Genomic DNA, 14,031 nt, shown 5'->3' with positions numbered 1-14,031 from the left:
CAACAATGAAAGAAAAAAATTTAATATATATAATATAATTATGGAACAGAACTACGTAGAAACATCAACATCAAGATAAGAAACACGAATGAATGGAAAACAAATTAAACGTAAAAGAGCTTTTTTTTTTTTTTGGTCGATGTTTTAATTAGCGTTTGGGTAAAACTACATACCGCCATCTAGTGTTGAAATAAAGACACTATCCAAATAATAATGATTATAAAAATAATTATTTCCGCTTCGCTAAAAGAAGTTTATATAAATTAACTAATTTGGTTTTTATTTCCTTTAAAAAATACGCTACCAACAAATATATGAGTAAAACTTACAAGATGAAGTTCAGGCTTTTCCTTGATTTTCTGGAACTCCTGTCGTGTTACCAGTTTTATCTTGATCTTTAAAGTATATACTTTATTGCATATTGTTTTGATTGTTTAAGCGCTTTGTGACCCTGGTCTGGAAAAGCTCTATACAAATAAAAATTACTTACTTTTTTTTTTTTAAGTACTTCAATTTATTACTTTTATGCGAGCAAGATAATTGTCGTTAGCCATGTTTTCGTTCAACTCAAGAGCAATTTTAAAAAGAAAACCGTATCATTTAAAGCGGCTCAAATAACTGAAAGTGTGTCACAGAAATAAACATGAAATAAATCAATCAAGAGAAATTTTTATACAAATAAATGAGGAAATTTGGTTGCTTACTAGAGTTAGATTTAATACAATTAAACGATGATTTTCTAGAAACAACATTAAAATCATGATAGAATAACTTTGATGTCTACATTTCTCACAATTATAGTTTATTAAATACACACAAAAATGCAGGAAACATGTTGTATAAAGAGATTATTTTATTTGGAAAGAGTTCAATTTAGTGTTTTGACATTCACACAACAACCAGTAAAACCAACCGTAGAACAGAAGCTGTGTTCGATTGTGCAAACGAGTAACAAACAAGAAATGGGGGAGAAAAAAACCCAACACAGATTTATCAAAAACATGGCTTTAAAAGATCTTTAACTGATTGGCAATAGTCAGAAAATATTAACGATATTTTACGGATGTAAAGCCCTGAAGAAATTCTTATTAAAACCCAGTTTTCATTTCTAGTCGGATGAATTAAAGCCGTGGTCTGAAAAGGCATCAAAATTGTAAGTGCAGTGTTTGATTCAGCTTTAAAACATTGAATCTTATCGTTGGTTTTGGTCCTGAATATACGAACGAAACCGAGTCACACAAAGAAACTGAAACCAAACATGTTTCAAACACAAGAAACGGCCCATAGAGATTAAATGCAGCTTCTTTTTTTTTTAATATGTATCTGATTAAGTTAAAGTACCAATGTCTCAAAAAAACAAAACAGATTTATCTTTAAAGAAAATAAATAAATAATTTAAAGTCGGATTTGTCCGTGACTGACGTGAAACGTTGGACGGTTCAGTCACAAGAGCAGATAAACGTGAAAGATGTGAACAGGTTTGAAATGATATGCATACGATCGAGGATACATTGAAAACTAAAACGTTGTGTGATTTTCTCCGAGCTTCTCTCGACATTAAGAACAAATCACACCAAGAGAAATCGTTTACACCCCAAATAATGGACGCCACGAGCCATGTGGCCCCAAGGTCGTGCTTTCATCCTGGGTCAAACTGACCCCCCCCAATCAACAACACAAATTACGAAAAAAAAATAAAGAAATACGTTTGCAGTTTTTAGATCGTGTTGCCGATTTGTACCAAACTACCCGCCTTAAGATGACAACAACACAATAGTGTGGAGACTCACAGCATTAACAAACATTACACCGACAAACCCAATCAAAGCTCCGCCCCTTTCCTCAAGAGCCTGTCGATGCAGGTCCAGTAACGTCGATAAGGCCGAAGACAAAAAAAAAAATTCGAAAAATACTCCTGACACGTTAAGTGACGTTAACAGTCAAACCTGGGAGGAGCAACCCCTGCCCGTGCATGCGTTTATGTTGGAAATGTGAATTATGACGACGCAGATGAGACCATTAAAGGATTTTGAACAAGAACAAAACAAGTATAAATTTCTGCAGCAGAAATGGGGGGGTTGGGGGAGGGGGGTGTCATGTGATCGCGGGTAAGGCGAAGCCAACAAACAACACGGCTCTTGAACAGAAGAATCTTTATAAAACCGGAACCATTTTTGATTAGCCGTGATTCGCTTCCATGGCTTCTCCACCAGAGGGCGTGCTTCGACACGGACGAGCCTCCTCCGCTGGTCCCCAGGGGGGGGCTCAGAACTCCACCTTGCAGGCAGGAAACGTCTCCTCCTGCATGGCCACGGTGCTGTTGCTGCCCAGCACCGTGACGGACAGCTGCTTCTGCCGGTCGTGCGTCTCCTGGTACCACTCGTGCATGGTCAGGGAGTCGAAGGTCGGGATGAGGGTGACCTGCAGGGACACGTTATGTCAGAGGATCGTTTCGCCAAATCGACAAACACTTCCCTCCTCCACCGACCTGATGGTCCGGCCAGCTGCTCTTGCCGTCCAGCAGAGCGGCCAGGATCACCTTCATGGCCTCCTCCTTCACCGGGTCGTCGCCGCTGACGATGTAGTACGAGGAGCGCAGGCGCTTGAAGAAGTCCACGTTCACGGTGGACGACGCGCACCCGGAGGGAAGGTAGGCCAGGTCCACGTGGACGACAGACGCCTCGGACCCGGGACTCTTGGCAGTGGCCGCTGCAACCATAGAAACAAGGTCTTTACCAAGAGAGAGTTTTTGTCTTGCAGCCGCTATGCTAGCTAGTTGTGCTTCCAGACTCTTTAGGTCACAACTCTTTTATCTTCATTTTTATCCTTAAGGCTGGCCAACTGCATGAGTTCACTGAGAAGGAGTGAGTTGAAGAGGGAGAGTTGTAGAGTTTATACCGAGTTAGGGCTGACACAGGAAAAGTACGGCCTCGGGGCCACACATGGGGCCCTTTGACTTCATTTATGTGGCCCTCATGGGGTGAAGGTAAAACTGATCAGAATGATTATGTAGAATTGTTTAAGATTTGATTTTTGCCTTCTGTTATTTTATTTTTTTCAATTTTTAGACGCGTTTATCCATAAAAGGTGCTGCTAGGATTGTGAATATTTTCTATGGAAATAAAAGTATCTATCTTGACAGCACACCATTTTATTTTTATTAAAGAAAATAAGTAAGTAATTTGTATTTATATAGCGCTATTCGGTTTTAAAGAATTGCTTAAGTTTCCCCCCCAACATTTTCGTAAGTATTTTCTGCCCCTTAAAATGTAGCAAATATTGAGATGGATACATGTCGATTTAAATTTTTTGTGAGTTGCATTTTGACAAGACTCTGGTGATACGATACGCATCACGATACAGGGTGATCGGTACAATATTTAGTGATATATCATGATACTGTAGGAACAGGAATATATGTGTAGTGTTGTCCAGTACTTGACTCTGGTGTTGTGATAGTGTAGTAACAAGGATATATGTGTAGTTTTGTCCAGTACTCGACTCTGGTGTTGTGATAGTGTAGTAACAAGGATATATGTGTAGTTTTGTCCAGTACTTGACTCTGGTGTTGTGATAGTGTAGTAACAAGGATATATGTGTAGTATTGTCCAGTACTTGACTCTGGTGTTGTGATAGTGTAGTAACAAGGATATATGTGTAGTTTTGTCCAGTACTCGACTCTGGTGTTGTGATAGTGTAGTAACAAGGATATATGTGTAGTTTTGTCCAGTACTCGACTCTGGTGTTGTGATAGTGTAGTAACAAGGATATATGTGTAGTATTGTCCAGTACTTGACTCTGGTGTTGTGATAGTGTAGTAACAAGGATATATGTGTAGTGTTGTCCAGTACTTGACTCTGGTGTTGTGATAGTGTAGTAACAAGTATATATGTGTAGTATTGTCCAGTACTTGACTCTGGTGTTGTGATAGTGTAGTAACAAGTATATATGTGTAGTATTATCCAGTACTTGACTCTGGTGTTGTGATAGTGTAGTAACAACAATATATGTGTAGTATTGTCCAGTACTTGACTCTGGTGTTGTGATACTGTAGTAAAAAGTATTTATGTGTAGTATTGTCCAGTACTTGACTCTGGTGTTGTGATAGTGTAGTAACATGTATATATGTGTAGTATTGTCCAGTACTTGACTCTGGTGTTGTGATAGTGTAGTAACATGTATATATGTGTAGTATTGTCCAGTACTTGACTCTGGTGTTGTAGTATTTACAGACCACGTGACTCTTGATGAAGTCGTAACTACTTTCATTTGTTTTCAAACCAAAACATGTCCAAACATCAGCTTTAAAAGCGGCTGGAGTCACTGTATCCTCTTGTCCTCAGTCATCACGGGGAATTTGCAATTTTTTAGTTGCGGAAAATGTAATAAATGCTTCCATCTTGAGGCCAGGGGTTTTATTGCAACCCAAACATTGCATGAATATTTGAATGTTACTTGTTAATTAAAAATAATCCATTTTAAATAGACTCATTTGGACTTTTGCACTTATAAATTGGCAAAAGAAATAACGCAGTTAATTATTGTAAATAAAAAGTTTGAATCATATATTAAAATCGGAAGAAAAAAAACCACCTTTGAAACTGTTAGTTTAGTAATAATGGACAGTAATGGTTAATACAACTTATGATGAGTTTGAATAACTGCAGTTTTTGAACTTGTTATACATCATGGAAACATTGATAAACTTGAGTTTCAAACCTGACACGGACTCACCAGGAGCAGAAGACTTGGCCGTACCGATCCTGGATCCTCCGAGTGAAATTCTGGACGATGGTCTTGCGTCCAGGCTGGACATGGTTTTCAAAGTGCCCACTGCACTGCCAGGTCTGGGCTTTCCATTCTGGGCCAAGGTACCTGAAGTTTTCTTGGATTTGGCAACTGAGGTTTTGGGTATTTTTGAGTCGGCCTCCGAGTCGGCCATGCAGGTCCCGGGCTGAGGCGGTAATGGGGGCAGGTCCTTCATCGGCGCCGGTGGAGGGTCGAGCGAGGACACGAGGGAGAAGTCCTGGAGATGACTGGACTCGTCGTCCGAGTCCGTCGTAATGGAAGGACAATCCTCGGTCCCTGGCGGCACGTCAGAGTCGGTCGCCGTCGGCAACGAGTCACTCACAGAGGTGGGAGGAGTTTCTTGGCCGTCGCTGCTGCTCAGATCTTTAGCGTGGTTGTGTTCAGGAATGAGTCGAAGGCAAACGTGCTGCTGGCTTTCAGGAGTCTTTGTGTGCTGGAACTCGCAGGGCGTCACCAAACAGAGATCCACATCGTGCGGGACCTCTTCAATCAGGTCCGGCAACCCATGGATGTGGCCCTGAGAGCCGTTTGGACACCGGCCGTTGACCGAAATCATGTGCAGGGCCAGTTCTGTGGAATGGTCTAGAGGGTGTCCGTTAGACTGGAGTCCGCCTCTGGGAGGGGGGACTTGTTCATAGGAGCCTGACAAGGACTCGTCAACCTCCGTGGAGTGAGGAGAGCAGACCTCTGCCGGCATGGACATGATGGTGGGAGACGAGTCCGGCATGTTGTCTTTAAACGGACTCAGAGTCAGGAGACTGGACCGTTTATCCTGCGAGGACGTGGAGTTCTCCAGACCCTCCCTTAAGGAGCTCATGTCCGACGTCTGGCCAGACTCTCCTTGGTTGCAGTCCTCGAAGCCTAAACTGGATCTGACCCCTTCAAGGCTGCCGTCGTCTCCGAAGCCCGGGAAGTCATAGTCGGCGGATCGATGGAACGGTGTGTGTCCGGCACTGTTGGGAGCAGAATCGACGGGAGAGAAGACTTTGTCCTCAGCATCCAGTTTCATCGGCTCCGCCACGGGTTGGTATTCCGTGGTAGCCAGGTTGAAGTTGACGCTGAGGTTTCCTTTGGAGATCTTCTTCCGGGGTGTGCGCGTCGCAACGTCCTCATCCGTGCCACGCAGCTTCTCAGGACTCTCGATGAGATTTTGATTCGTCACCGAGTCGTCTACCTTCTCCACGTCCGTTATTTGGTTGTTGTTCCCGTTGTTGTTGTTCAAACTCGGACCTCCCAGTCGGACGGCGAGGTCTCCGGGTATCGACCTTTTTAACTCTTCCTGCTCCTTTGGCGGTTTACCCTTCGTCCCTTTGTTGGAAACGTCTTTCTTCGGAAGAGTCCCGTCTTTTTTTAGAGATCCAATTTTTCCGGCCGGTTTTTTCATCTCCGTTCCGTTCGTTTTCACAACCTCCTTCACTGCTGGTTTGGCCGATTTCTTCTCATCCAGTTTCACTTCCTTCTTGGCTTCTTTTTTTGGCTCCAGCTTTAAGTCCTTCTTTGGTTTTGCACTTAACATTTCCTTTCTTAAAGACTCCTTCTTCTTCTCCGCCGTCTCTTCCTTCTTTACCACGGCAACTTTCTCTTCCTTCTTTTTGACTTCCTTCTTCTCATCTTTGACCACGTCTTTCTTAGAAACCAGCCTCTCCAAAGGCTTTGGAGGCTTTAACTTTGACTCCAGATCCTTTACTTTCGTCTTTTCTTCTACGTCCTTCTTCTCCTTTGAAGTAGCCTCGACAGCCGCTTTTGGCCTCATCTTGATCTCCTGTTTTTTCACTTCAACTCGAGCAGGTTTGTCTCTCAGCAAGGCACTGGTGGGTCTTGAGTCCTTTGTGATGGACTTGAGGCTTTCTTTGCTCTCTGTACGCTTTGGTTGCTTCTCCGTTTTGGAAGTCTCGATGTCCTTCAGGCATGCAACAGACACTTTGAGGAAATCTAAATGTTTGAGTTTTTCAAGTCCTTCGAGGATTTTAGGCTGCGGCGTGCATCCCGGGAACAGAACACGGACTATTTTCTCGTGCGGGCTGAATGGATGCCAAACTAACAACACGCAAACAGACGCGAGGCACTGCAGCGGAAGATCCGAGAGCTTCACGGTCGGCTCATTCGGCCAAGTCTGCATCAAGGAGTCGAGTTCTTTACTGCCACGGACTGGATTGAGTGTGTACATCTCCAGGCGGCCGACGCCCATTTTCTGAAACAAGATGACGGGTTCGATGCTGGGTCCGTTTGGCCGGCTCAGAGCTTCTGGTTTGATGGACAGTTTCTCCATGTGTTGGAGCGCAAGCGCTGCCTGGTCAGCACCACGGAGCTCGAGGGGATCCGCCATGATGGACTTTAATCTCTCGGGGGCATTAAGGAACACCACGCCGATCTCAGGAGAGATGAGGTTCTTCGTCCAATCCTCTTCCGTGTGAGACGTCGCGCACTCGTCGTCCTGCTCGGCTACTTTTCTCTGGAGGAAACTGTTCAGGCCCGGAAGGTTGTCCACGCCGATGTGGGTCAAGAGCACAGAGTCAATTCTGTCGAGATGTCGGACCAGTTTCCAGAAGCAGGAGCGGGAATCGGAGCCTCCGTTGATCAGGACGTTGAAGCCGTTGACGGCAAAGAAGGCGGAGTCCCCACGCCCGCCGGGGAAGATGTAGCAGCAGGGTCGAGACAGCTTTAAGAACCCGGCCGTGCCCGGCGGCTCCAGCAGGTCGAAGGGGGATTCAGGCTCCAGAGACTCCGAGAGGTACTCGGTGAATTCTTGCAGACCTTCCATCTCCGGGAGGACCAGGGGAGGGTTTACCTGGACGTTTAAGACGTCTTGCAAAGGGTTTTCAAACACCTTCCACAGTCCGTAGTCGGGACAGCTGAGGGTCAGAGTGGACTTCTTGGTCCCGTCTCCTGACGCCAGACACTCTGCGACCTGAGACACAGAGAGGAGTCTTTAGATATGATGGGAACTCCTATATAAATCCTCCCCATGATGCAACACTAATAGACTCAGGGACTCATTCATTCCTCGTGCTATTAGATTGTTTAATTCTGAGTTTGGGGGCAGGAGTGAAAAGATGATTGTATTCCATGTTAATATTTGTATGCTTTTTCTTCTTTTAGTTTAGTTATTTCCTTTTAATCTATGTTCTTTTTACTTGCACTTTGTTATTTTGTTTGTTTTTGTTCTGCTTTTATGAAACTTGCTGTGGACTGGAACCTAAAAGGAGATCTCCAGAGAGATGAATAAAGTCTATCTATCTTTCTAACTTTCCAGGACTCTCGTATGAAGCTGTGAATCTTAATATCAACTATAGCATCTCATGGAAATATGTTGATGGTCATGAGGTCACATGGGACTGGAACCATTTGTTTAGCTGCTCCGTGAAACATGAGATAGTCCAGGCATGTGAAGGTCACACGGAAACTATTTTGATTTAGCCTTCATTTTCAAGTGAAGACGGATGTTTCCCGTCTTCATCACTTGCTCCGTCTCACCTGTCGCTCTCATGCACCTCATGGACCACAGATAGCAATCTAAATCACTTTCTAAGACTGAAGAGAGTAGAGAGAGAGAAAAAGATAGATAAATAAAGAGAAAAAGAGAGAACGAAAAAGAGAGAGAGGGAGAGAGAAAGAGAAAAAGAAAGGAGAAAGAGAAAAATAGAGAGAGAAAGAAACGGAGAATGGGAAAAGGAGAGAAAGAGAAAAGACAGAGAAAGGGAAAAAGAGAGAGAAAGAAACAGAGAGAAAGAGAACAACAGCATAAGAGAAGGGAGAGAAAGAGAAAATAGAGAGAAAGGGAAAAGAGAGAGAGAAAGTAAAAGAGAAAATAGAGAGAAAGGGAAAAAGGGAGAGAGAGGAAGAGAAAATAGAGAAAAAGAGAAAAGAGAGAGAAAGGGAAAAGAGAGACATAAAAAAACAGAGAAAAAGAAAGAGAAAAGAGAGAAAGGAAAAGAGAGAAAGGAAAAAGGGAAAAAGAAAAAAGAGAGAGAAAGGGAAAAGAGAGACATAAAAAAACAGAGAAAAAGAAAGAGAAAAGAGAGAAAGGAAAAGAGAGAAAGGAAAAAGTGAAAAAGAAAAAAGAGAGAGAAAGGGGAAAAGAAACGGAGAGATAAAGAAACAAAGACAAAAAGAGAAAGAGCAAAAGAAAGAGAAAAAAGACAAAAAGAGAAAGAGCAAAAGAAAGAGAGAAAAAAGAGAGAAAGAGAAAGAGCAAAGGAGAGAAAGAGAAAAAGAGAGAGAGAGCAAAAGAAAGAGAGAGAGAAAGAGAGTGAGAGAAAAAGAGAGAAACAGATTCATCTAAATTCATATTTTACAATATGGTTCAATATGGTTGTTTCTATACTTGAACATTACATCGTCTAAAAAGAGCTCTTGTAAAAAAAAAAAGAAGACATTCACAGCTTCCTCTTTCCATCTGAAGCAACAAAACGACAATGTTGTTTATTAAACTTAACCATTTCAACTCAATCTAAAAATATGAAAACTGTTGATTTTAGTGTCTCTTAAATAGATATTCAACCTCTATTGTATCATGTTTGTACAAAACTATCTTTTCATTGAAATATTATCTCAAGCTCCGCCCACTTCAGGAAGGACCTCAGCAGATTTGATCAATTACATAAATCATTTTACAGTGAAACTTTAAACAACTAGTGCTTCTTCCTCCTCATTTACTTCTGCTACTATACTTTATTATTTTCTCCATCGATTTAAGTCGAGAAAAGTCAGTTATGGGTTCTTCTATTTTTAGACTACATGTTCCAAAAAATCTTCAAGTCTAATTCAAAGACAACATTGAACAAAATAAACAAACAATATGAAGTGATAAGTAACCGCTTCGATGCAACCAAGATAAGGCAGAGTTTTAGGTGCGTATTTGTAGCTGAAATCGTTCATTTTGCATCTTTTTTGGGGGTAAATATGATCAAACTCTTAAAAATAAAGCTGGAAAAAGAGGAAGCTCCTCAACGTTCAAACGTCTCAAAACCTAAGCTGCACAAACGGTGTTTTCCCCTCGGCAGATAATAAACCGGGTCAGAACACACCCGGTACGCTCCCGCTCACCTCCTCATCGGTCAGGATCTGCAGGAGGTCTCCGGCGGAGAAGCAGCCGCTCTGCAGCACCAGGTCTCCGAGCTCCTCCACGCACTGGCCGGCCAGCACCAGCAGTTTGTGTCGAGGCGAGTCGCAGAGCAGCCGCCGGACCTGCAAACAGGAAGTCTTACTTCTTCCTCGCTGCGAGTCTAATCACATCAGAGCGGAACCTTCCCAGACCCGAGCAGACCCACGCCGGACGAGGAGAAACGCTCCTTGAATTTACAACTTCCTACACATCAACTCGTCATCCTTAACACTTTCTCAAATAATTAGTTAGATCAGATCAAAGTATCTTGAAAAAAAAATATTTGTCATAACAAACAATTTTTGTTACATTCATCATAAGGGCTGCACGATGTTGGAAATTAGCGCGATATTCGATATTGGCGTCTTGAATTGCTACATGGAGTTAGCCACATAAATGCTAATGTTCGTTTGACTTGAATTGTGGCATCGATATTAATGCGATATTTTTTTAATTATACCTAAAAATGTAGCCTCGAGTACTGTAGTGGAGGTCCGGGGGTTTAAAGAAGGAAAACAATGCGATACTTCCCTTTAGTCTATTTCCGCGCTTCGGTGTCGACATGATCGTAGAAAAATATCACTTATAACGCTCAGTCTCGCGGGACTTGCATCGGTTTCCTGTGAAACTGAGCGACATCAGAGAGGAGCCGCCGGCGCGTCGTGATATCAACAAATCAATAATAAATCCACCTCCTTGTACACGCACACATAACACTTTATAAATGACGCTAACAACTTAGCTCGTTAGCATACGATGAAGACGGAGAGGTTTGTTTGGAAGTTCACGATCTTATAAGAAAACAACTGAGACGATGAAAAGTTCTTACAATATGTTGCTTTAACAAAAGAGGTTGAAAGAGACTAGTGACTGGATTACTAGTGTTTGAGTAGATCACAAGTTAGTATTACTTCCGTGTATATACTGAGCCGCGCTAAGTCACAGAGTCTATCAAGCTGAGCCGCACAGTTCACAGACAGACGGAGACGTAAACGACAACGAGACATAGAAGTACGAATTGACATTTTTATAGAACGTGACTCTGATTGGTTGAAGTGCGCATTTAAGAAATGCTTGATTTATACGACAAGAAATTATAAATGATCGCACATGTTTTCTATATGCATATCGTACGTGCCAATATTGTGATACCGATCTTTTTTTCAATAATTTCTTCATTCTTCAATGTTCCCTGTTGCTCTCAATTCAGATGTGAAAATATATAAACGCTAACGAGCTAAGTTGTTAGCGTCATTTATAAAGTGTTATGTGTCCGTCTTCACCATATGCTAACAAGCTAAGTTGTTACGACATTTATAAAGTGTTATGTGTCCGTCTTCACCGTATGCTAACAAGCTAAGTTGTTAGCGTCATTTATAAAGTGTTATGTGTCCGTCTTCACCGTATGCTAACAAGCTAAGTTGTTAGCGTCATTTATTAAGTGTTATGTCCGTCTTCACCGTATGCTAACGAGCTAAGTTGTTAGCATCATTTATAAACTGTTATGTGTGCGTGTACAAGGAGGTGGATTTATTATTGATTTGGTGATATCACGACGAGCCGGCGGCTCCTCTCTGATGTCGCTCAGTTTCGCGGGAAACTGATGCAAGTCCCGCGAGACTGAGCGTTATAAGTGATATTTTTCTACGATCATGTCGACACCAAAGCGCTGAAATAGACGAAAGGGAAATATTGCATCGTTTTTCCTTCTATAAACCCCCGGACCTCCAATACAGTACTCGCGGCTACAAAGTATCGCATTTATATCGATATTTAAATTCAAGACAAACAAAAATGAGCATTAACGTGGCTAAATTCATGTAGCAACATTAGCTGCCATTCATTTGTTTATTTTCTCCCGGTCAACGATCACGAAGGCACCAGCCTACCCAGCATGCTCGTCTTCAGTCATGCCTTCCACACCAACAACAGATCATCGTTTGTTCTCACCTCCGAGCAGACGAAGTCATGAGCTGGATTCACGACCACCTGCGTGTCCAGGACGTCCCCTCGGTGCTGGAGGGTGCGTTGACCTGCAGCAGAAACGAAACATCGTTTATATTCTCCCCTCAACAACCACCTCTGAACTGCGGGTATATTTTTGGAGCGAGCTTGGACCGGTTCTGACGCACGACAAACATGGGAAGGTTTGTCCAGGCGTGGAGCGCAGAAGCGAGACCTTCAGTCAAACCCAAAGTCCACTTCCACAGCAGATGTGGTGACAACACTCATTGTTTGTGGCAACGTTCGCTCGTATGAAGGACACAGTAATGACAGAGCTGCAGAAATGAGCCTGAGATTCAACGACCACAACGGTATGAAGACGTAGATGTTTAAGAACTGGAGTTATTTTCTATTGCTGAAAAAAAAAAAAAAAAAAAAAAAAAATTTGGGATGAGAAAAACTTGAACAAACGTCTTGGCTGGAGAGTTTATGTTTGACAAGAGAAACTACAACAACACATCTATAGAGGTTTGCAGCTTCCACTCCTGTCGGCCTCATAAATGAAATCAAAGGGCTGCACATGGCCCCCGGGGCCCCTTTTCATGTTGTGGTTGCTGTGACAACTTTTTTATTACATCAGGAGCATCTCAAGTGAAGGAGTGTGAGTGTGTGTGTGTGTGTGTGTGTGCATATTTTATTTTCTTCTGTAAGTTGTGAAGTTAAAATTATATATTTTATTCTGTTAGTTGTGAAGTTAAAAATATACATTTTATTTTATTCTGTTAGTTGTGAAGTTAAAAATATACATTTTATTTTCTTCTGTTAGTTGTGAAGTTAAAAATATATATTTTATTTTCTTCTGTTAGTCATGAAGTTAAAAATATATATTTTATTTTCTTCCGTTAGTTGTGAAGTTAAAATATAAATTTTATTTTCTTCCGTCAGTTGTGAAGTTAAAAATATATATTTTGTTTTATTCTGTTAGTTGTGAAGTTAAAAAGAAAATGTGGAGGAAGAAGGGATGAAAACAAGACACGCAGATATTAATCAAAGCCATCAGTCAAATCAATTAAAACTTAAACTACACTTTTAATCGTTGCCGTCGAGGAAAATGTTTTCAACGCTCGATTTTAAAAACAGTACAAAAAAATAAATAGTTTAAAATTATATTTATTTAAAAGGCAAATGTCAAAAAGAGAGAAAACTAAAAAGGGGATAAACAGAGAAATGCTTGTAAAACAATATTTTGATTTAATCAACATTACTAGATTTCAGCGTTTATTGATATTGAAGTCAGATCAAGATCAAGTCCATGAATGAAACAAACAAATCTGTTTTAAAGTCAAAATCTAATCATTCTTCTATTGTTTGACGGACAGACTGACGGTCAAGGAAGGACATCCATGAACCATGATGTTTGCCGATGACATGAAAATTTGCATTAGTTAACAAATGGAGAAAGAATATTGGAGACAAACAAGAGTTTCATGGACGTGTAGATGTTAGGGCTGCATGATATTGGAAATAAATGCGATATTGGTCTCCTGAATTGTGATAGATATTAATGCAATATTTTTTTCTTTAACCTAAAAATGTAGCCGTGTGCATGCGCAGGTGCTGAGCGACATCAGAGAGGAGCCACCGGCGCGTCGTGATATCACCAAATCAATAATAAACCCACCTCCTTGTACACGCACACATAACACTTTATAAATGACGCTAACAACTTAGCTCGTTAGCATACGGTGAAGACGGACAGGTTTGTTTGGAAGTTCACGATCTTATAAGAAAACAACTGAGACAAGATGAAAAGTTCTTACGATATGTTGCTTTAACAAAGAAGGTTGAAAGAGACGAGTGACTGGATCACTAGTGTTTGACTAGATCAGAAGTTAGTATTACTTCCGTGTATAAACTGAGCTAAGTCAGCGCGCCAGCAAGACGTGGTGTCGCCATAGCAACCGAGTCTAACAAGCTGCGCCTCACAGTTCACAGACAGACGGAGACGTAAACAACAACGAGACATAGAAGTACAAATTGACAACTTTATAGAACGTGACACTGATTGGTCGAAGTGTGCATTTAAGAAATTATTGATTTATACAATAAAAATTATAAATTATCGCAGATGGTTTAGATATGCATATCGCACGAGCCAATATCACGATATCGAT

General features: G+C 41.6%; 1 protein-coding gene across 1 annotated transcript in view; it reads right to left on the bottom strand.

Moving 5' to 3' along the window:
- Positions 1–835: 835 nt before the first annotated feature.
- map1sa (microtubule-associated protein 1Sa) overlaps positions 836–14,031 on the bottom strand; it is a 23,938-nt gene continuing 10,742 nt past the window's right edge. Inside the window, exons 3-7 of the mRNA XM_087783349.1 lie at positions 11,864–11,946; positions 9,856–9,996; positions 4,735–7,717; positions 2,489–2,709; positions 836–2,421 (exon numbers count right to left, since the gene is read on the bottom strand). Of these exons, the coding sequence (XP_087639475.1) occupies positions 2,266–2,421; positions 2,489–2,709; positions 4,735–7,717; positions 9,856–9,996; positions 11,864–11,946 (3,584 nt within the window). The 3' untranslated portion in view covers positions 836–2,265. The remainder of the gene's footprint in view (positions 2,422–2,488; positions 2,710–4,734; positions 7,718–9,855; positions 9,997–11,863; positions 11,947–14,031) is intronic.

Source organism: Callionymus lyra, chromosome 2 (genome assembly GCF_982586985.1).
Source record: "Callionymus lyra chromosome 2, fCalLyr1.hap1.1, whole genome shotgun sequence".
NCBI lineage: Eukaryota > Metazoa > Chordata > Actinopteri > Syngnathiformes > Callionymidae > Callionymus > Callionymus lyra.
This window is presented reverse-complemented; position numbering and strand designations above follow the sequence as displayed.